The sequence below is a fragment of the Protopterus annectens genome, chromosome 7.part0 (genome assembly GCF_019279795.1).
Source record: "Protopterus annectens isolate FY-2018-M chromosome 7.part0, PAN1.0, whole genome shotgun sequence".
Taxonomy (NCBI): domain Eukaryota; kingdom Metazoa; phylum Chordata; order Ceratodontiformes; family Protopteridae; genus Protopterus; species Protopterus annectens.
This window is the reverse complement of record NC_056739.1, coordinates 1,648,293,074-1,648,318,204: the sequence shown is the minus strand read 5'-3', so window position 1 is coordinate 1,648,318,204 and position 25,131 is coordinate 1,648,293,074. Positions and strand designations below refer to the sequence as shown.

General features: G+C 37.1%; 1 protein-coding gene across 1 annotated transcript in view; it reads right to left on the bottom strand.

The window, feature by feature from the left end:
• LOC122806183 (restin homolog) overlaps positions 1 to 10,458 on the bottom strand; it is a 192,407-nt gene extending 181,949 nt beyond the window's left edge. Inside the window, exon 1 of the mRNA XM_044076416.1 lies at positions 9,596 to 10,458. Coding sequence (XP_043932351.1) covers positions 9,596 to 10,458 — 863 coding nt within the window. The remainder of the gene's footprint in view (positions 1 to 9,595) is intronic.
• Between the last annotated feature and the right edge of the window lie 14,673 nt (positions 10,459 to 25,131).

Genomic DNA, 25,131 nt, shown 5'->3' with positions numbered 1-25,131 from the left:
CTGCTCATTAGGCGGATGCTCTAACCATTACCCTAGTGACATTAACATTAATTCCGCATATTTTTCTCTATTTGGTGGATTTTGATGTGTAAGCTACACTCAGCAGGGGGAAGCGATGCGCAAACACGCTGTGCTTCACTTACACTTTCGATATTGAAGCAATACAAATGTAAACTAGTGACACGGGGAATCTAATTGTGAAAGTTCTTGGGACGGGGCTCAACATTCTGCTATGTGCTTGTGTGTTTACTACTTTGATTTTATTTCAGTGTTCGTGGACACTCATGTATGCTTACCATATATTTCAGTATCCACTGACACTGAATTAATTGCTTACTATTAGAAGCGGTCTCTGATAGTAAGCATAGTAGATTGTGCAACTGTGGGGGCATGTTTCCACCTCTGTAGAGCACTTGAACAGGCGAACTGCACTCGCACACATTTCCTGTGCACATCGAGTGTGCGGCAACGTGACCTCATAAATATTCATATGGCGCGGCTGCTCCATCTGTAATGGGGACACTCGGCACAAGGCTAAAACCGTCCTTGCGCCGAGCTTCATGAATCCCAGGGTATGTCTAAATCTTACTTACAGAGCAACACACAGGCAGAAGTGCTGAATGGATGTTGCTAGGTCCAAGACAAGATACAAAATGCCCAATCTTTTTCTGAGAAAGTTCACAAATCAATATCACACATTACTGCTTGGTTGGCTTGGATGACATCACTCTTTGTCACCTGCCTTCAGTTCCCAGGCTAACAGAAACTTTACATCTGTGTGTTAAAAATACGTATCTCTTAGATGTGCCACTGCTAGGAAGTCACAGAGCAATAAAACAGTTTATATTTTAAACACAGTAAATACTTCTCTTCAAGACAATAGAAAAAATGTCTAGCTCTAGACATCCTGTCTTCTTGCTGCAATGAAACTAACTTTTATAGAACATCATAAAGTACTTAATTTCAACTTATTTTCTTGAAGCTTTGTAAGTTAATCTTCTATGTTCCAGCAGGATATACTGTGGTTACATTCTTGAAGCCCTGTACATAACATATAGTCCTGTATAAATCCTGTTCAACACACACTTCTTTACCAGTAGTTTAATATCCACATAACATATAGTTTTCTTACATTTGTAAGACAAGCATATGAATCACATTAATATTTACAAATGACATATGATTATTTACAAAACTCCAGATAGCTGGGCTGGCAGTGTCACATGTGAGTTAGGCATCCCTAAAGTTGCTTGAGTTGAAATTGCTTGAGCATCAGTAGCATGCAGGGACAAAAGGTGAAAAGCATAATGCTGAACAGTGTTTCCCATAGGAAATAATTTCCAGTGTAGCTTCTAAATGTATGCCAGCAATGATTCACTTGTATTGGAGAATTTCTTCCCTCTTTCAATTGTTATATATAATTTGGGTTTGTGGGGGCTTCCCCCCAGCACACATATCTTGAGGGTGCTGGGGCTCTAGTCCCCCTGCAAAGATCCATTAAAATTCATTTTTTGTCCTTCTGTATTTCAAGCATTTTTTTTTCATTCTTTTGGGTCACTGGCTTTAAGGAAGTCAGTGTTTTATAGCAGAACTTCAGTTAGGCTCACTTCTAGTGTTAGGATTGATTACTCAGGCACCCAAGATGTGTGGTGTCCGGTCTAGAAGTATACCCCAAATGTATTCACCTTTTACTTATACCCTGCATTTTTTAGTGAGGAATCTTTGTGGATGTTCTAATTGTTGGATATGCCTGGTTACATACATAACAAAGGGGCACTGGACTCAAAGATAGGTCTGTTGAATGCTGAATACAGTGGAACAATGACTTCATTGAACATAGAATGATTTCCTCATTACTGTAGACACGTGATGGTCAAAGCTTAGACTATTGTCTCTGTGTGTCCCTAAGTCTATGAATAGTGGGTCAACTCTAAGGGGTGTGTTGTCAATATGATAGTTACCAAGGGTGGATGACCTCCCAAAGAATACTATTATGCATTTCTTCGCATTTAGTTTTAGTACATGGCTATGATACCATTTGTTTGTCTGTTTTAGCCCTTCCTGGAGAATATTTTTGTTGGTGTGGGATTCAATATCAGCTCCTAATTTGCAATCATCTGAAAATTTAGTCAGCCAGAGACCATTGACAGTGGTCTTCACATCAGAGAAGTAAATGCCAAAAGGGAGTGGTCGAAGGACCAATCCCTGAGGGACTCCACTTGTGACTATCTTTCTTTACAGGTGGACTCTCCAATTTTAAATTCTTGGGTACTATCTATGAGCCAGTTGGCTATCCACCAGATGAAATACTGGTTTGTACTTAACCTCTTGAGTTTGTTAGCAATGTCTGAGTGGGGTATTGTGTCAAATGCCTTGTCCAGGTCAAGATAAGTAGCGTGAACCAGTTATGCCCTCAACCATTGCTTTGATGACCTTCTCAATGATGTCCACCAGGTTGAATAGGCATTATCTGCTCTTTATGAAACCAAACTGGGTTGGGCACAGTGTCTGGAGGTTTACTTTATCATTATTTATCATTTCCATGATATTTCTTTCCATGGCTTTACATATAGAACTTGTGAGAATTATAGGTCTGTAGTTTCCAGAGTCAGTAGATGGCCCACCTTTCTGCAGAGGGTTTCTATTCTCTGTTCATAAGGCACAAGGCCTGTTGGGAAGCTACAGATAAATAGCAATTCCAGAAAGGCCTGATATGCCCTGTTTCATGCTATTTAAATGGCATCCTGGGATATTGTCTGGGCCCTTTGATACAGTGCTCTTGGTTTTAGAGAGAGAGCATTAAAGATCTGTTCCCTAGTGCAAGTAGGTGGAGTTATATTTGATGGTATTTCCTGAGGGAAGGTTGAGGGGGATAGAGGGGTAAAATTGGAGCTGACTTGTCAGCCAGTAGGTTTGCTATATCATCTGGCTCAGTATAGATGGCTCTATTTACAATGAGCTCATCACACAATTATGTATTGCCTTTGAAGTTGCAGACATAGCTAAAGAATGCCTTGTGGTTGTCCTTGGCCTGGGAGGCCAGCTTTACCTCAAATTCGGCTTTGATAGACTTTATTTGTCTTCTGAATTGTTTGTTTAGTTTGATGAGAGTGCTTTTATCATGCTAGTTGCTGAACCTCCACTAGGGTGGCTTGCATTTTGAGTTTATTTATTTTTATTTTATTTATTTATTTATTGCATTTGTTTACCAGGGAAAATCCACTGGGTACATTTTTTTGGTTGCCAGATGAATTCAAGCAAAGAGGTATAAACAGAGATATATTACTCAGAATTATTATACCAGTATCAACAAGTAATGAAAAATAATAATTATGGAGAAAATATCAGTCATCAGTAGCAAAAAGCAAAGGAGTTTAGTTATCATATAAGGAGAAGGAGGAGGTTAGGTTATAGAGCAGGTACATAGAAGATTTGAGATGATTTTTCAGTATTTGTCTGAAGGTGGTGGTGCTGCTTGTGTTTCTTATAGAAGGTGGAAGTGATTTCCATAGTCTGGTAATGGTAAAGGAGTAGGGGAGTTGACCAGCAGGTAAGGTGGGCTTTTCTACTTTTAGAAGTAGATGATTTTCAGATCTTAGTTGCCCGCTGGGTTGGTATTGGGCAAGTAGTGTCAAGAGAGCAGGAGAGTCTGTGAGTCTGTAGATTATTGTGCACTGTAGTTAGTTGGGTGAATGAGAGATGGTTAGGGAGTTCCAGCCAGACTAATTGTTTTGTTTCAGTGAGTTACAGTGGTGGGATGAGAATTTGGCCTTGGTGGCAAATTTGGTTATTCTGTTGTAACACATTTCAAGTTTGGATCTTACAGAAATTTGGATATTAGTGAGGAGAGGGGTGACATAAAGGAGAGAGGGTAATAAAAAAGGCAGTTGCAAGGTTTTGTCTAGTAGAGAGGCTAAGAAAGTGTTGGTACCTGTAGAGCATACTGAGCTTTTGTTTTTTTTTTTTATGTTATTGTTTATGTGTAGGTCAAAGTTAAGGTTTTCATCTATAATAATACCTAGTAGTTTAGTGTGTGAGACAACTTATATAGCGGTAGTATTGTCTTGGGCTTGAATAGTGAAGAGTTTTTTATCTAAAGGAGTGGTTTTCTTATGGGTAAAAAGTACTAATTTAATTTTTTTTGGATTTAGGGAAAGATGATTGCTAAGCATCCAAGATTCAGTAGAGATGAGGGATTTCTGGGTGATTTGTTGAAGTTCAGAGCTAGAATTTGCAGTGCATATTATTGGAGAGTAGTGAACATACTTGATTACTGAGCATTGTGGGAGAGTGTAGTGAAAGTTGTTAATAAAGATGCTAAACAAGAGAGGACCATGTATGGAGCCTTTGGGTACACTTGTGGAAGTATTGAGGAAGAGAGAGTAAGATTGCTGCCATTTGGTGGATTCCTGACTATCGGAGAGATAGCTATTGAACCATTGTAGGTAGGTGGGGAAATGTGGGCGGTGGACAGTTTGTAGAGGAGGATGCTGTAGGAAATTATATCAAAATCTTTGGAGAGGTCTAGAAAAAGAGAAGCGATTATTTTGCCAGAATCACATGCCCAGTTAACTGTATCAAAGAAGGAGAGGAAGGCAGTAGTGGTGTTGTGTCCTGGTCTGAAACCATGCTAACTGAGTGGTAGAATTTGGTTTTCAAGCAAGTGGTTAGTTAGTTCTATACTTCTTCCTGGTGGGTACAGCTGCCTCTATGCAGCTATTAACATGCTTGCAGAGGGTTTCTGTGAAAAGTTCTGCATAGGCAGCAGTGCTTTCAGGGATTATGGGAGCTTGAATTTTGCCAGGTTATCACTTAATAGCAGGAAGTTAGCCTTAGAGTAGTTGCTGAATATTACAGGGTCAGCTGGGGTCCAGGTTTTATTTTTACTTCAAAGGAGACCATTTTGTGGTCTGTCCTTACCAGGGAATACATTACACTAGGGGGAGTGCAGCACTTTCCCGTATTAGTGAGGACCAGATCCAGTATGGTTGCACCCCTGGTTGATGTATTGGCAATCTGGCCCAGGGAGTTTGTGGGTGCAAAATCCAGGAGTCTCTGTGCCTGTACATTTGGTGTCATACAGGATTCCCAATTAATAGTGGGGTAATTAAAGTCATCCATACATATGGTATTGGGTTGGATGGTGAGTGTTTCCATTAAGTTTAAATATATGGTATGGATTTTCTGGGTCAAAGAGAGGGACCTATAGCTTGCAGGAAAGTGGTATTGAATTTTGCCTATAGTGATTTGAAAATTGAGTAGCTCAAGTGCATTGCCCTGTTTGACCAGCCTTGAGGTTTATTTATTTTTTATGTAAATTGAGACACCTCCACATTTAGTCCCTGTCTGTGTAGTAGCTGGTCTAAATGTGTGGAAAGCATTATAACCTTGCATTGTTGGTGTGTTTCCCATGGCTTTAAACCATGTCTCAGTGATCACACAGATGTCAGCATTGTATAGCAGTGAAGAGACCTTCTAGGGAGTGAACATTTTTGTGTACACTCCTAGTATTGAACAGTAATGCCTTTAGATTTTTTTGGTTTGATTTGCTATGTTGGAATTACTTTCAGTTTGGCATTGCCTAAAAAGGCAGTATGGGGGAAGACAATGTTTTATCTAATGTTCAAAAGCTTAGAGGGGAGAGGAGCAGACCATACCTGGCAAAGCAGCATGGTTTGTTCAGCCCATCTCCTTCCATTCTGACAAATATTGTACTCCCTTAGAATGACACCAGAAATTAAGCCAATTATTAAAATCAGTCATATTTTGTTCGTATTGTGGCATCATACTTGGGGAAGGTAAAATGCTGCTCAGTATAAAGCTCATACCAGCCTGGGACACATATTCTGAGAACTCCATGATGTCTTTCTTCATATAGTCTAGGGAGGTCTGTCTAGGGGCATTTACACCCACATCAACTATAACTGGTCCAATGACCTGTGTGCATGCATATTCTGGTGGATCCTAGCCCCTAATAAGCAATTAACCATGACTTTCTCCTTACTCAGCCGGGTCAGAGGAATATCAGTGAGTTTCATAATGGAGTATCCAATGACTAGAATGTGGGATTGGTTGGTGGCTTGCCTTACAGGCTTAAAAGCAGAGGCTGCATGAGATGTGGCTGCATGTGCTCACTGGGTGTTGTTTTGAAAGAGTACATTCAAGGCTGCTGAGGATATTTATTATGTGTACTTGTCTAGGAGGTCTTTAGGGTTTAGGAAGATTACATTTAAATGCCTCAGCATGTGGGTCTATATGTCTGCTTTGAATTGTGTGTTATGGGTGCAGGATGTGTAATACTGACAACCTTAATGACATTAGGAGTACTTTTATGTGAGAGCTTTGCCTCCAGTGACATTGTGTAAATACATATGCAACATACCATATAATCTTGTTTGAGAATTAACTGATTGTCAGTAAATATGAGGCAATTTCTACATTGCCCCAGGATGCCCATATCCACCAAGCTGGTAGCAATGATAGTGGGAAAGTTTATATCCATGGCAACTGACCCTTTTTATTGATTAGACAGTTAGACTGAGAATATAAAGCAATATCAAGAGTTTTTGGTTTGCGACTCTGGGGACACTGCTTGTCACTGCAAACTGGTTGTCCTGTGCACAACTAGGTATTGGTGAAATTTCATTTGGGATTTTACAGGAAAATGCCACTCAGGGTGTCTGTGTATATACAGGGCACTGCCAAACACTTGAGGTGATAGTAATAAGTAGACCCTGAAAATTTAAGGATGAATTACTTAGGCAGATATTCTGAAACAAATCAAGTACTACTTACTGAAAACAAACAAGTAGCTTGTCAGGAATGATGAAAAGAAGTGAGTTGCATGAATGGCTACTGCCACACTACTACTAGTGCTGGTCTTACTACAGCTTTAGTCTGGTGGGATACAATGCTACTTTGCTTCTTCTCTCACCAAAAGCAAAGCATTAGCACCAATCCCAAGATGGGAAGCAGTCCACAGCCTGTTTAGTGAGCCACAGTCTCCTCACAGATAATGCAAGGGTCTATAGGCTTGCTGTAGCCCTTTTCTGGTAGATGCCTTGAATAGCAACTAGACCAATCAGGAACATCAAGCACAGACACTCACTGCCCAAAGAGAAGCAGTCAGGAATCAATGCACTCTGCTTCTTCTCCCACCAGGAGCAGAATATAAGTACAAATTCCAAGCTGATACCTATGAAGCAGTTATTAGGCTTTCCAGTGATCAGCAGTCTCCAGGAAATAATGTCCCTGTGCTCCTTCACTCACTCAGAGAAAACAGAAGCACTAATCTCAATATGACTACTAATTGGTGGTCTTGTAATAGATGCTACATATTTTAAAGGTAAGATGGAAAAATTGAGTAAATATCCTAAATATTGCAGTATGCACTAAGCAGTTAGATATGAAAGAGGGGGGTCACTTAAGCTTTAGCTGTCTACGTGGAGAAACATTAATTTTCAAAGAGCAGGATAGATTGAAAGGGGGTGGGCACTTTGTATTCTGGTACTATGGAATACAGTGGGGGTTGGTCAATAAATTTAAATAGCTGAAGGGGAGTGAGTTCACAAATTGATAGTTTTGTGCTTACTCACAACAGCAAATTAAATGAGAGATGGCAGGAGATATGTGGTAATATTTGTATAAGGGGCAGGCAACTAAGAAGACAGTGGAGATTAAGAATGCAACAGTGCCAGAGTGGGGAGGGGGGTAAAAATGTTCTGTGTGACTCACAAGTCAGAAATCAAGAGGAATTTGGCCACAAATGCATTGGTTAGGCATATAACAGAAAGGGGTATAGAACATAAATTTCAGTTTAGAGTAATAGACGTTATTTACAAAAACATAAGAGGTGGGGATTTGGATAATGATCTAGAGCTCCGTGAATATGATTTGATCACATTGCTAGATGCGGATCATAGACCAGGCTTGAATGTAGTCACCAGTATTAAACCTGTTTGCAAGAGGAAGAAAATGAATGTGTTATAATCACTAAGCTGACTATGCCTTTAATTTTTAATTGAAGTTCATACGTGCATTGTTTTGCTAGGGCTGTGTTTTATTGAAGTGCTTTAAAAGTGCTGTGAGTTTAATTGCTATATACACTGAAGAAGGGATTTTTCCTGAAAGCTTTGAGTTTCTGTGAGAAATAAATTGTGTTGCTGCTGCATTTTACTCAACGTAAAACTAGTAATAAAGAAATAAAAGTAATCCGTAGACTGATATCACCGTTTATCAAAATTTATTGTTTACACACTTAGCGCTTTCACCCAGCCAGTCCGTGGGTTTCATCAGAGTAAAAAACATTTAAAAACCTTGTTCAATTTTATATAATTCGAATCTCTCTTCAACCAATCACATGTCTACTTTAATTAAATTGTGATTCGAAATCAATAAATATTTTTCCTATTACTTTAGTTACCTTAATTCATTTAATTAAATTAAATTAGATTAAATTAGCAACACAACGCCTCACTTGTAATACAAACCAATAATGTTTCTCAGAAACAAATGCACATGTAAAAATAATACTTCTGTTTAAAAACTCCCTGTGTATGAACTTCATATACATCAAACCTAATTCATGAATATAACCTGGTATATAATTAATAAATTATACAATATTCCATAAATGTATCTATTTAAAATATTTAAAATATATCTGTTTAAAATATATAATACTAAAAACTTCTCATTCTAACAATAAATGTATTCAATCATGTATCTAACCTGTGCAGTTCTTCATATATATAAATACATAAAATATGAATATTAAATATTAAATAAATTAGAATAAATATGTTTTGTATGTATTTGATAATAGTGTTATCTATTGTAGTTGGTATACATGTATTCTTTGTTCTGTTTGTTTGTTGTAAAATATATATGTTAAATACAATATGATTTGTTCTTTAAAATACTAGAAATGGAAATATGTTCATTTATACCAGGCATATTACTGGCATTAAGCCTGAGTTGCCATAAACATTCCTTTGTTTCCAATAAATTATTCACGTCTCCTTCCTTGTTTATATTCTCCGGAATCCTATCAATTATAAAAAATATAAACCTTTTAAAATCCAGGCATTTTGAACTGTGTAAGTATAAGGAACTTGTTACCTTTTTGTTTTTAATATCTCTATTATGTTCCATTATACGCTCTTTTAATTTCCTTATTGTTATACCTACATAGTAGGCAGGACATGATAAACACGTTGCTAAATATACTACCATCTTAGTGTTACAATTAGCATGACCCGGACATCTTATAGATCTGTTAAAATTTTGCACCATTACATATGGACCATCATTAATAAATTTGCAGGTTCTACATAAACCACATTTTTTCATTTTTGAATTCTTGTATTGTCGATCGCTCTCAAAATATTCTTTTAAATTTTTCCCCCTACTAAATACAATACTGGGACTTTTACCTATAGTGTTCGTGATCTCCAATTTATTATTAAATACCTTTTCCCATGTTTCTTTAACTGTATTAATAATTATACTTGTGTTAATATTAAATGGTAATATTAAAGCTCCTGTTCTACTCGTTTTGTTAGTTCTTTCACTTATCTTTGTTGAACTTCCATACCTCAAAATAGGTTTAAAATTGTCTTTTCTTTTAGCCTCAACTTCATTTTTTATTTCAGTTAATAGCAATGTTGGGTAACCTCTGTCTAAGAACATATCAATCAGTTTGTCTATCTCATTTTTGTAAACCATCTCGTTACTTATGATCCTAGACAGTCTTACCATTTGTCCCTTCACTAAGTTCCTTTTTTGAAAATATGGGTGACAACTATTAAAATGCAAAAACGAGTTAGAATAGGTTTTCTTCCTGTATATATTTGACTCTATATTATCTTCTTTTCTCTGCAACTGAATATCCAAATATTCACAGCTGTCTTTGTGAATGTTAAACGTAAATCTTAGGAAAGAAGTGGTGTTCTCCAGAAATGCCACAAATTCCAAAACCTCTTCTTCCTTTCCCTTCCAAAAAATTATTATGTCATCTAAAAACCTAAGGTATAGTGTAATTTTAGACCAGAAGCTGCTTTTAAATATTTTCTGTGTCTCCCAATTTGCTAAAACTAAGTTAGCGTAAATAGGTGCACATTTTGCTCCCATGGCCACACCTGAGCGTTGCCTAAAGAATTCACCTTCTAATTGGAAATAGTTGTTAGTTAATACCATTTCCATAATTTCTATTAACAATCTTCGCTTGACCATATGCAAATCACTATAGGTCTCTAAACTTGCCTCAAACATTTTCAGGCCAAGATCATGTGGTATCACTAAAAATAAATTGACTATATCAATTGTGACCATAATGGTGTCCTTATTGATATTCGACAAATGTTCCTTCACGACTTCCAAGCAATGCCAGGAGTCCCTTAGAATATGAGGTAGTTTCTTTACAACTTCTTTACAATTCACATCTATATAATGTGCCATAGCTTCAAATTTAGAACATTTTGCTGAAACTATTGGTCTAAAGGGGGGGGTTGTTCATGTTTTTGTGGATTTTTGGTATACCAAAAATCGAAGGTGTGATTGGATGTTCCACTAGTAAATAGTTATATTCCTCTTTGCTTATCACACCTTCAATCAGGTTTTCATACAGTTGCCAATCAATCTTAGTGTATGCTTTTACCATTTCATATCTTGAAACTCTTTCATATATATCATTGTCTCCTAACATATCCGACATTTTGTTCTGATAATCCACTTTTGTCATCACCACTACACCACCTCCTTTATCAGGTTTCATAATTCTATACTTATCAGATGTTGTCAATTCCTTTGAACAAAACCTTTCGGCTGTTGTTAGATTATCCTTATATTCACACTGTCCCTTTAACACCCTCCTAATCTGCATATCACACAGCATCTCAAATAAGTAAATCACTGAATTTTGATGTGGAATAAAAGTACTTGTTCTCTTTAAAGTAATATTTTTTGTATCCACCTCAATATTTTTATTGTTGACACTTTTTGAAAAGAACATTTTTAGGTTTAATAATCTTGTATACAGTCTTAAGTTAACCATAACTTTCCCAATATCAAGTTTAAAATTGGAACATAACTAAATCCTTTCTTGAAAATTGACACATAATTATGACAAAGATTTATATCCGTATAATTATATACTGTAAATCCACCTTCTTTTGTTATTGCATAGATAAATTCATGATTAATATCTCTGCTGTCCATCACATCCAGAAATTCAATATTTTCAACACATTTAGAAAAAAATGAATCATTATACATACTGTTGTCATATAGTTCCTTCTTTTTCTCTACATACTCATTCTGTGTTATATCAATGTCAGACAATGTGTTCATTTCCTTCTCAAAAGTTCTAACAACTTTGTCTAATGATATATCAACCTGTTCATTCAATAGTGTGAATTGGTTCTGTGTCTCCTTTGGTACTGTTGTAGGTGTTGACCCTGGTAACGATCCCTTATACGCTCTGACCTCCTTACATATGGTTCCTCTAAAAAAGCTTGGTCTATATTTTCCTTATTGTTTTGTCCCCTTATATTGTTTTGATCCTCTGTTTGCTGTATCATGTCATCACCTTCAATAATGTGGTCATTCATACCTGTGTTGTTATGTGTTATTGTTTTGTAACGCTTATATTCCCTAAAATGTGCATAAGCCTTTTTGTTTGTATAGTCCCGAGTGTCTCTATGTAATTTACTATTTTTTATATCCAATCCCTTATTAACAAATCTATCCATGTCCATTATAACATTGTCAAATCGATGTTTATTATATTCAAACAATAAATCATTTCTTATACTATTATCTAAAGTAATCAATATTTCATTCAACCTGGCAAGTTTTGAATTATTATTCTTAATAATTAATCTCATCAATTCCATACCTGTATTGACAAAAATGTCCATAAGTTCATGTAACAACTCACTGTTATGTTCAAACCCAAACGGTAATTTAAACATACGAAGTCCTTTGGGCACCTGTTTTAGCTCCAACGACCTCTCAAGATAAACATTGTCCATTTGGAGTGTCTTAAACTTTCTCAAAATCTTTTCAAAGTCCTGCAATTGTTGGTTTAAACATCCCATGTCTTGAACATTGTTGCGGGTTGGAATAACAAATTTTGGAGCTGAAAGTACTTCATTTATATCTCGAATCCTCTGGCCACTAGTTTTTACACCATCTCTAGCGTTTGCACTGGAATTTGGAAGCGGAACTTCCTGCCCTTGGGTTCCTGTCCTCGAGCGTAATGTTCGGCTTCCAATTAAATCCCTCGAACCATCACTAGCTGACGGAACAATTGTTCCTCTGTCTCTGTTAATGAAACATTACCGTTTTCATTTTCTAAATTGTTATTTATCCCATTACGAACTGTAATATCAGTTCTTTGTTCCTGAAATGTAGCTAGTAGGCGTTGCGTGATTACAGTTCGTAATGGGATAAATAACAATTTAGAAAATGAAAACGGTAATGTTTCATTAACAGAGACTGAGGAACAATTGTTCACAATACACTCTACACCAGGTACATCACGGAGTGTTCCGTCGGCTAGTGATGGTTCGAGGGATTTAATTGGAAGCCGAACATTACGCTCGAGGACAGGAACCCAAGGGCAGGAAGTTCCGCTTCCAAATTCCAGTGCAAACGCTAGAGATGGTGTAAAAACTAGTGGCCAGAGGATTCGAGATATAAATGAAGTACTTTCAGCTCCAAAATTTGTTAATCCAACCCGCAACAATGTTCGAGACATGGGATGTTTAAACCAACAATTGCAAATTGATGAACAAATGGTTCGAGGGATTTAATTGAAAGCAGAACATTACGCTCGAGGACAGGAACCCAAGGGCAGGAAGTTCCGCTTCCGAATTCCAGTACGAACGCTAGAGACGGTGTAAAAACTAGTGGCCAGAGGATTCAAGATATAAATGAAGTACTTTCAGCTCCAAAATTTGTTATTCCAACCCGCAACAATGTTCGAGACATGGGATGTTTAAACCAACAATTGCAGGACTTTGAAAAGACTTTGAGAAAGTTTAAGACACTCCAAATGGACAACGTTTATCTTGAGAGGTCGTTGGAGCTAAAACAGGTGCCCAAAGGACTTCGTATGTTTAAATTACCGTTTGGGTTTGAACATAACAGTGAGTTGTTACATGAACTTATGGACATTTTTGACAATACAGGTATGGAATTGATGAGATTAATTATTAAGAATAATAATTCAAAACTTGCCAGGTTGAATGAAATATTGATTACTTTAGATAATAGTATAAGAAATGATTTATTGTTTGAATATAATAAACATCGATTTGACAATGTTATAATGGACATGGATAGATTTGTTAATAAGGGATTGGATATAAAAAATAGTAAATTACATAGAGACACTCGGGACTATACAAACAAAAAGGCTTATGCACATTTTAGGGAATATAAGTGTTACAAAACAATAACACATAACAACACAGGTATGAATGACCACATTATTGAAGGTAATGACATGATACAGCAAACAGAGAATCAAAACAATATAAGGGGACCAAACAATAAGGAAAATATAGACCAAGCTTTTTTAGAGGAACCATATGTAAGGAGGTCAGAGCGTATAAGGGATCGTTACCAGGGTCAACACCTACAACAGTACCAAAGGAGACACAGAACCAATTCACACTATTGAATGAACAGGTTGATATATCATTAGACAAAGTTGTTAGAACTTTTGAGAAGGAAATGAACACATTGTCTGACATTGATATAACACAGAATGAGTATGTAGAGAAAGAGAAGGAACTATATGACAACAGTATGTATAATGATTCATTGTTTTCTAAATGTGTTGAAAATATTGAATTTCTGGTTGTGATGGACAGCAGAGATATTAATCAAGAATTTAGCTGTGCAATAACAAAAGAAGGTGGATTTACAGTATATAATTATACGGATATAAATCTTTGTCATAATTATGTGTCACTTTTCAAGAAAGGATTTAGTTACGTTCCCAATTTTAAACTTGATATTGGGAAAGTTATGGTTAACCTAAGACTGTATACAAGATTATTAAACCTAAAAATGTTCTTTTCAAAAAGTGTCAACAATAAAAATATTGAGGTGGATACAAAAAATATTACTTTAAAGAGAACAAGTACTTTTATTCCACCTCAAAATTCAGTGATTTACTTATTTGAGATGCTGTGTGATATGCAGATTAGGAGGGTGTTAAAGGGACGGTGTGACTATAAGGATAATCTAACAACAGCCGAAAGGTTTTGTTTAAAGGAATTGACAACATCTGATAAGTATAGAATTATGAAACCTGATAAAGGAGGTGGTGTAGTGGTGATGACAAAAGTGGATTATCAGAACAAAATGTCGGATATGTTAGGAGACAATGATATATATAAAAGAGTTTCAAGATATGAAATGGTAAAAGCATACACTAAGATTGATTGGCAACTGTATGAAAACCTGATTGAAGGTGTGATAAGCAAAGAGGAATATAACTATTTACTAGTGGAACATCCAATCACACCTTTGATTTTTGGTATACCGGAAATCCACAAAAACACGAACAACCCCCCCTTTAGACCAATAGTTTCAGCAAAATGTTCTAAATTTGAAGCTATGGCACATTATATAGATGTGAATTGTAAAGAAGTTGTAAAGAAACTACCTCATATTCTAAGGGACTCCTGGCATTGCTTGGAAGTCGTGAAGGAACATTTGTCGAATATCAATAAGGACACCATTATGGTCACAATTGATATAGTCAATTTATTTTTAGTGATACCACATGATCTTGGCCTGAAAATGTTTGAGGCAAGTTTAGAGACCTATAGTGATTTACATACGGTCAAGCGAAGATTGTTAATAGAAATGATGGAAATGGTATTAACTAACAACTATAGCCAATTAGAAGGTGAATTCTTTAGGCAATGCTCAGGTGTGGCCATGGGAGCAAAATGTGCACCTATTTACGCTAACTTAGTTTTAGCAAATTGGGAGACACAGAAAATATTTAAAAGCAGCTTCTGGTCTAAAATTACACTATACCTTAGGTTTTTAGATGACATAATAATTTTTGGAAGGGAAAGGAAGAAGAGGTTTTGGAATTTGTGGCATTTCTGGAGAACACCACTTCTTTCCTAAGATTTACGTTTAACATTCACAAAGACAGCTGTGAATATTTGGATATTCAGTTGCAGAGAAAAGAAGATAATATAGAGTCAACTATATACAGGAAGACAACCTATTCTGACTCGTTTTTGCATTTTAGTAGTTGTCACCCATATTTTCAAAAAAGGAACTTAGTGAAGGGACAAATGGTAAGACTGTCTAGGATCATAAGTAACGAGATGGTTTACAAAAATGAGATAGACAAACTGATTGATATGTTCTTAGACAGAGGTTACCCAAAATTGCTATTAACTGAAATAAAAAATGAAGTTGAGGCTAAAAGGAAAGACAATTTTAAACCTATTTTGAGGTATGGAAGTTCAACAAAGATAAGTGAAAGGACTAACAAAACGAGTAGAACAGGAGCATTAATATTACCATTTAATATTAACACAAGTATAATTATTAATACGGTTAAAGAAACATGGGAAAAGGTATTTAATAATAAATTGGAGATCACGGACACTATAGGTAAAAGTCCCAGTATTGTATTTAGTAGGGGGAAAAATTTAAAAGAATATTTTGAGAGCGATCGACAATACAAGAATTCAAAAATGAAAAAATGTGGTTTATGTAGAACCTGCAAATTTATTAATGATGGTCCATATGTAATGGTGCAAAATTTTAACAGATCTATAAGATGTCCGGGTCATGCTAATTGTAACACTAAGATGGTAGTATATTTAGCAACGTGTTTATCATGTCCTGCCTACTATGTAGGTAAAACAATAAGGACATTAAAAGAGCGTATAATGGAACATAATAGAGATATTAAAAACAAAAAGGTAACAAGTTCCTTATACTTACACAGTACAAAATGCTTGGATTTTAAAAGGTTTATATTTTTTATAATTGATAGGATTCTGGAGAATATTAACAAGGAAGGAGACGTGAATAATTTATTGGAAACAAAGGAATATTTATGGCAACTCAGGCTTAATGCCAGTAATATGCCTGGTATAAATGAACATATTTCCATTTCTAGTATTTTAAAGAACAAATCATATTGTATTTAACATATATATTTTACAACAAACAAACAGAACAAAGAATACACGTATACCAACTACAATAGATAACACTATTATCAAATACATACAAAACATATTTATTCTAATTTATTTAATATTTAATATTCATATTTTATGTATTTATATATATGAAGAACTGTACAAGTTAGATACATGATTGAATACATTTATTGTTAGAATGAGAAGTTTTTAGTATTATATATTTTAAACAGATATATTTTAAATATTTTAAATAGATACATTTATGGAATATTGTATAATTTATTAATTATATACCAGGTTATATTCATAAATTAGGTTTGATGTATATGAAGTTCATACACAGGGAGTTTTTAAACAGAAGTATTATTTTTACATGTGCATTTGTTTCTGAGAAACATTATTGGTTTGTATTACAAGTGAGGCGTTGTGTTGCTAATTTAATCTAATTTAATTAAATTAAATGAATTAAGGTAACTAAAGTAATAGGAAAAGTATTTATTGATTTCGAATCACAATTTAATTAAAGTAGACATGTGATTGGTTGAAGAGAGATTCGAATTATATAAAATTGAACAAGGTTTTTAAATGTTTTTTACTCTGATGAAACCCACGGACTGGCTGGGTGAAAGCGCTAAGTGTGTAAACAATAAATTTTGATAAACGGTGATATCAGTCTATGGATTACTTTTATTTCTTTATTACTAGTTTTTCGTTGTGTTTCTATCTTTCATTTTACTCAACGTGTCTGTATTTGGAATTTATCTTTTGTGACTCACAAGAGACATAGCTGTTGTCTCTTTCCTAGTTTTAATATGCAATTAAAAGCAGAATACAGGTAAAACACAGAGTAAAGAAAACAAATCACAATATACAAAAAAAGAAGGCAATACATTAATACAAAATACAAGTATAGTTCTGAAGCATAGGATTAAATTAGAGATGGAACACTTATATACTAGTGATTTGTTTTACATAGTAGCAGGATACCTGACATACTATATATGAATATTAGCATATTAGTGGGAAGGATATGTCTGAGTGTTTGGTCAGAGATTATGGGTACCTACATTGTAAAGCCAGAAAAATATAGAGTAAATTTTTTATAAATTATATAAAGGTTGCTGTAAAGAGCATAACTACTGCAACAGAGTAGGTGTAAGTGCTAGTTCAGATTCATGGTTACAGTAGAGTAAAAGAAGATTAATGCTTAATAAGAATAGACGATAGATGTTATGAGGTCAACAGATATGAACATGTCTTTATATATCTTGCTAGATCTATTTTATTTCTGCATACATTTGAAGTTTAGAAGCAAGAGGGAGAAACACAGCAGCAGCAGCAGCAAAATGCTACAGCAGCAGAATCAGCTAGCAGTCATGGACAGATGAGAACAGGGCTTTAGATAACTGACCCTCATCTTTAAGTTAAGGTGCAAAAAAGGTAAACAAGATAAAAAAGTCTTTTGTCTGAAATGGTAGTAGACTTGAAAATAAAACAATGCAAACGGTCTACTTCCAAATTTCAAAGTTTCAAAACTTCAAATTTCTTATGGTCGAGACCATAAGATCAAAGTTTTGAAACTATGAAATATAAACAAAAAAAAATTTACATTTTATAGGTGGGCAAGCTCCCTGCTCTCCCTACATGGGGGTTGTGCCCCCACCCCACTTCCTCTGCTAATTAAACATAGCAACTCTGAGGTTGCACTACAGTGAGGAAAAAGGTAAATATACCATTCCACGCTGTAGAGCGATCTTCATTTAAACACTTTGAAGTTTCAAAACTTTGATCTTATCATCTCGACCTTAAGAAATTAAATTCGAAGCTTTAAAACTTTAAAATTGAGAAGTAGACCCATGCAAACACCCTGTATCAACTAGTTAGCTCCCCAACTAGAGGTACAGATATCCTAGACCTAGTACTTGCAAACCTGGGGGATGCTGCCCCCTCACGTGCATTAACTCCTCCCTGGTAAGGTCTGACCATAAAATTATCTCCTTTAGTATTAAAACTAACCTAGAACCCCCATCAAACTCCAAACCTGTTAAGAACTTTGCTGAGGCCAATCACCTCAAACTAAGTGACAGCGTATTAAACTTCCAAGCTCCTCCAAACACAAATGAGACTGGACCTACTCTGAGCTGTACACAAAAGCACTGTACAACCACATTCATGGATGGATAGAGGATGTAATATCTATCTAAGTCAAACTTATGATTACTGGCAAAAATTAATTATCCTGGTGGACCCCTAGCATAAATAAACTATTCAACAAAAGGAAAAAATCCTCTCCAAAGCTAAGAAGGAACGGACAAAACAGTGCAAAAAGATACTCACTAGTCTAAACAAGCAAGCAAATTAGATAGCTGGTCAAATCTGCCAAAGTAAACTATGAGGCAAAGATAGCCGTCCAGGTAAAAGATAACCATAAGGTTTGTTTTAATTATGTTTGTAACCTCAGTGGAAATGCTCAGCAATGTGCTGAGTTATTCATGAAAAGCAACACTTACACCTGGCTTGAAACTATAGCAAGCCTGTTGGCTAACAAGTTCAGTTCAAATTTCTCTTCCCCCATCACCTCCTACCACACCCAAAGAAATACCTGCTGACATCCCCCACTGGTCATTATGAGAGAACAGGGCCTTACTTCGCTTGCTAAAGCCAAAAACACAGCCTCAATGGATCCTGACAACATTCTAATGTGCTTCTTAAATAGTTCAAAACAGAATCTGAAAGGGCCAGTGCAAACCCTCTTTAACTACAGCCTCCAGAGGAATGGAGGACTGCAGCAGTTGTCCTTCTGTATAAGGCGGGGCCCATCAACTGACCCAGGGAACTATAGACTAATAAACTTGACCAGTCTTATGTGAAAGGCCATGGAAAGAATTATCATGGACCTGATCAATAATGTCATAGGAACTCTCCAATCACTGGACCAGATCCAGTTTGGCTTTGTCAAAGGGAGGTCTTGCCTGCTCAATCTACTGGACTTCTTTGAGAAAGTCAACAGGGCCATGGATGAGGGTAAAATGGAACAAACTGCTTATCTAGACCTGCCCAAAGCTTTCAACACAATCCCCAAGTCAGGTATCATAGATAAACTTTACTGAGTTAGGCATAAACTCCTACATCGCCAGATGGCTAGCCAACTGGCTCACTGACAGAACACATTTTGTCCTGATAGGTAACTCCACGTCCAGTAAGAAAACTGTCACTAGCAGTGCCCCAAAGGGCTCAATGTTGGGACCACGCCTGTTTGGTATATACTTTCTCTGAAGTGAAGACCAATGTTGGAGGCCTCTGTTTCACCAAGTTTACTGATGTCTGTAAGCTGTGAGCAATCATTAAATCACCAAATTATGTTGAAATCCTACAAACAGGCCTAAAAATGAGAAATAACTAGTGTCAAAACCATGGTCTAAGACTAAATACTAAAAATGCATAATCATACCCTTTGGTAAATCAGATATCTCTGAAAATTATAATATTGATAGCACATCTGTAAAAGTAGACCCTGTGGTGAGGGACCTAGGAACACAGATAGATAGTAAATTAAACTTTGACCCCCTCCCTATCTGTTCAGACATCCTACTGTGTGGCTCAACTCACAAGTAAAGACATGGCATCAAGATCAAAGGAAGCCATAGTGCCATTGTACTTAGCCCTCATCAGGCCCATAATCGAATACAATGCTTTGCTTGGGTTTACTCCGCTTTCCTATTCTACACCCATTCTCACCCAACCCCACTTTCTTTTAACTTATACCCTTTACACCACACCTACTACTCTGCATGATCCAATCACTGCTCTCTCAATTAAGCTTAACAAACTCCCTCACCCATTTCTCATCGCAACACACTTCTCAAACCACAAAACTATCAAACTTTAACTTAACTACTTAACACATTCACTAGCTTTAGATTATTTAACATAATGTACTGTACTCTAACACTTATACTTAGCAGTTAGCCATAGTCACCTTAACTCCTACAATTGTAACTTCTTTCACTTCTCTAGCTTTTAAAACAAAGTTACAACATGCTCCTCTGTCACATTCTCACACTCTTAACTCTTACTTTATTTGCAAACATCACCTACTGTCACCATAATAAACCAATAGCAGCTCCTCACCACAGCACAACTACTGTACATGCTACACATTCCACTTCATTCAAACACTGCATACACCCATCTCTCTTTCATTTAGCAACCTATCACCACATTGTACTAAAAACCCCACCATGCCAGCACTCAGATAAACCATCCTTACTATACAATAAGTACCACACCAAAATCATTAAACCAATTCTACACATTGCATCCAGGCTCTCAGTCAGCAGAGACATGCACCCAAACCCAGGACCTACAAATCCTTCTAATAGCCTTCCCAATACAAATACACCCCACAGTCTTCCCTGCTTCTCCAGAAATGCTACTGATCTGCTAATACTAAACATTAATATTAAAAGCATCTCAAATGAAGTCCATGAACTCCAAGATATTCTTTCCCTTTACTCTCCAGATATAGTACTTCTAACTGAAACATGGCTAAAACCTAACATCTCCAATACTGAAATTATTGCTCCTGGTTATAATGTACTATGCAAAGACCAGATGAACAAAAAGGGGTGGTGTTGCAATATTATTTAAAGACTAACTAAATGTCACAACATTAGACATACCATCTCCAGATCTAGGTACTGCCGACATTTTACTCTCTTAACTAAAAATTAATGCTGGAAAAACTATCAATATAACTGGATGCTACTTCCTTCCCATCTGGTAATAATATATCATCCCTTGACTGCTTACTTGACTGGGCATCTAAGACATTTCCTCAGAAAACCATTATTCTAGGAGACTTCCACATTGACTGGACAACTTGTAACTCAGCTATACCCACTTCTGATATAAACCTCCATGGATTCACTCAGCTAATCCAAACTCCTACTAGAATAGACAAAGCAACAAACAGACAGTCCATCTTAGACTGGATACTATCAAACAAACCATCCCAAATACCTCAGTATGGCAGCCTACTCGACAACTTGAGTGACCACTTGCCTACCTATATAATTAGAAACTGCTCATCTGTAGGAAAAACGTACCACCTACCAACAAATATGCAACAAAAAGAATTTGATCCCATATAACTTTATCTCAGCACTAAAATCCTGTAATTGGAATCCCATCAATCAGCTCAGCCTTAAAGAAGCTGTGAAGTACTTCAATTCCACATTCTTAAACATACTAAACTCCCATGCTCCACCTAGAACTATTAGAATTAAATCTAACTATGCACCATGGCTGAGTAAGGAAACCAGATCTCTGCTTCATGCAAGGGATAAAGATTGGTCTAAATGAAACAAAGCAAAAACAATAAACTCAAAACAAAATTACCTAGAACTTAGAAACAAAACCAAAAAAATGATTAGAACAGACAAAATAAACTATTGTCATAGCATACAAATGAAATATCAACATAATCCGAGAAAGTTCTGGACAGCTATTAATAATGTTCTTCATCCAGGAATATCTAAGACTCCTCCCCTTGCTACTACAGACACCTCAAATAATATTGCCACCCGATTTAACAAATTCTTTACTGAATCCATTTTCAGATTAGCAAACTCTCAAAACTCCCCCGACCCCAATGAGAAACACAAACACCTTACTAATGAAAACAGCTTTACCTTTCAACTTGCCCCTGTAAACTTGATTAAAAAATTACCCCAAAAGCTAAAACCAAGCACACACGCTGCAAATGAACTCTCAGCTGAATTCCTAAAAATTGCCACTGACGTAATAGCATATCCAGTAGCCATCCTTATCAACCACTCCATCTCTGAAAAACTAGTCCCTGACCTCTGGAAAATCTCCCATACTATTCCACTTCATAAAGGGTGCAGCTCAAAAGAACTAACATATTACCGCCGCATAGCTATACTGTCTCCCCTCTCAAAAATACTGGAAAGGTGTATTCACATGCAAATTATAGAACACCTCAACACACTGAAGCTGCTCACTAACGCTCAACATGGATTCAGGCCTTCCCATAGCACAACCGCTGCACTCATGTCATTCACTCACATAGTTAATAGGCATAGAAATGTATTTCTGTATTGCCTTTCTATATTTTGAATACTGTAGTTTGTTTTCTTTACCTTGTGTTTTGCTTGCATTCTGTTTAACAGCATATTAAAACTTCAAAAAAGACCACAGCTCTCTCTGTTCTGAGTCAGGCAGAATTTTTCCCCTCCCTCCCACCCATTTAAGTTGTCTTGTTAAATACCACTGTCTTTCTAGTTGCCCGCCTCTTATGTTAATCTGACCATATATCTCATTTCTCTCTACTTTCACTGGCTTATGTGAGTAATCACAAAACCATCACTTTTGAAATCCCACCCTTCAATTATTTAAATTTATTGGCCATCCTACAGTATTTCATAGTACCAAAATACAAAAGTAACCACCCCTTTCAGTCCATCTTGCTGTTTTAAAAATAGTAACTCTCCACTAAACCTTAACTTTTTAAACAGGTAAAACTCAAGTTACCTACTTTCATATCTAACTTCTCTAGTGCACACTGCAGAGTGCATTCTTCTCAATCTTACCTTTAAGCATCCCTGTTACTAGCACTTTCTCTAATACCTAAAAAGATCATCTCTACTTGACTCCAAGTAGACTTTTCTCTATCTGTTAAACCTAGCACTTGCTCCTACAGTACTTATTACCTTGATACGGCACGCTTATAGATAGCACCCCAAAAAAGCAAACCCTCATTTCTCGGTCACTCACGTCCCCCGGAATCTCTTTTAAAGTTTTTTTTGTCTAGTCCTTCTAGCATGTCGAGGATCAGTTGCTAGTGTCCTCTCCTGCTCAGCTGGTGAACCTGGGAATATTGAGGCAATGTTACAATTGCCTCATGTACACAGACAACCCTCTCCTCCTCCCACAAAACACAAATACATGCGAGAGATGCAACTATACGGCCAAACTGGAGGCTGAGCTCTCTCAACATAGGACTGGCAAGACCAGTCAGGAGGAGAAGGTTACCACACACACTATAGACCCAGTCTCACATAGTACCATCACAACCTCAAATCATACACATAAACACACAAAGACATACTCGGCTCTGATCAAAAATCTACCAAAACAGCAGAGGCCACCAAAGCAGACACCCAAACAACCACCACCTCAGAACACAACACCTGCAACACATAGACCTCACAGTCAGAGTGTCAAAGAGTCACAGCCCTTAAGGCCAAACACAATGCCAGACACACTAGTCATTGGTGACTCCATAGTCAGACACACTGACGTCCCGCTCACCAGACTGAGTAAGGAGAAGGTCACAGTAAGCTGCCTGTCGGGCGCTAGAATCCGCCACATAACGCAAGCACTCAGGTCTCTCAACAGCAGGTACAAATATGACTCAGTCATTGTTCACGCTGGTGTAAACGACCTGAGACGTACCTCCTTGGACTACATGAAAAGAGACATTGAGGAGCTCTCTGATTATGTAGCCCAGGCAGGTATGACCCTGACCTTGAGCAGTATCCTACCTTCACCAAGAATGATGCCACAATACAGAGATAAGATGATCAGCTTTAACAATTGGCTTAAACTCTGGTGTCATTCAAAGGGGATCCAATGTCTGTCTGCCTGGGATGACATGCTGGACAAGCCACGCTGCCCAAGGGACGGCTTGCACCTGTCACCCTGGGATTCCGGATATTGGCAAAGGCTCTTGCCACCCCATAGTGCCTTTTTAGGCAAGGCTCAAATTCTAAACCTACCACCCTAGAACACAAAAAGGAAAAAACTAAGGGTAATGCTGCTCAATGCCAGAAGTCTAAATCTCAAAATGCACGCACTCGAGGCCCTTCTCAGTATGGAGAACATCGATGTCTGTGCAGTGACAGAAACCTGGTTCAAGGCTCCTGAGAGCACCCCAGCACTATCAGGTTTTACCTCTTATCATGCGTTCCGGCCCCAAAATCCGGACAATACCAAGAAAGGAGGGTATCCATATTCATCAAAGACACCCACACCTCAAGACTGGTGGCAACGCACGATGCATCGGAGACCATCCAGGTGCAATTAACCATAGGCAAGACTGCTCTGCAAATTGTAGCATGTTACAGGCCACCCTCACAAACTCAGGAACCTCACATGGCCTTCCTGAAAACACTAGAGGGATAAATGTATCACCAAACACCATCATACTAGGTGACTTCAATTACCCTAATATAGACTGGGAACACTACTCAAGCCCAAACACCCTAGCCCAAAAGTTCCTGGAATTCATAAACTCAAATGCCATGGAACAACTAGTCACCATCCCCACAAGAGGAGAAAACATACTTGATCTCATCATCACGAACATGGGAGCACAATGTTCAACACCGAAGTATACCCCTCACTGGTGAGATCAGATCACAAACTAATCTCGCTGGAGGTCCTCATCCCACCCCACCTGAAATAAAAAGACCACAGTAAAGAACTTCTCAAGCCGACTTCACACTTCTAAAGACTAGTGTGGTCTCCTTTAAGGCCCCGAGCCGACGGAAAACAGTACTCAAGCCGCTGAATCACTTACAAATGCCTTCTACCAGCACCTGCAGGACTGCATGGATAAGGCAATCCCAAGCAAAACAAAGACTCTTTGTACCAAAGGCAAGCGTCCACTCTGGTGGACCCCAGCCATAAACAAACTCTACAACAAAAGGAGGAAGCTACTACAAGATAGAGCAAAATCCTTAAAAGGTAAGACACCCTTGATCACTATAAGTAAAAACTAAGAGCTCTCATAAAATCATCCAAAGCAAATTTTGAGAGAAAAATAGCTAAAGACTCAAAAGACAATCATAAGGCCTTCTTTAGCTATGTTAGAAACCTGGGAGGAAACTCCCAGATATGCTCAGAACTA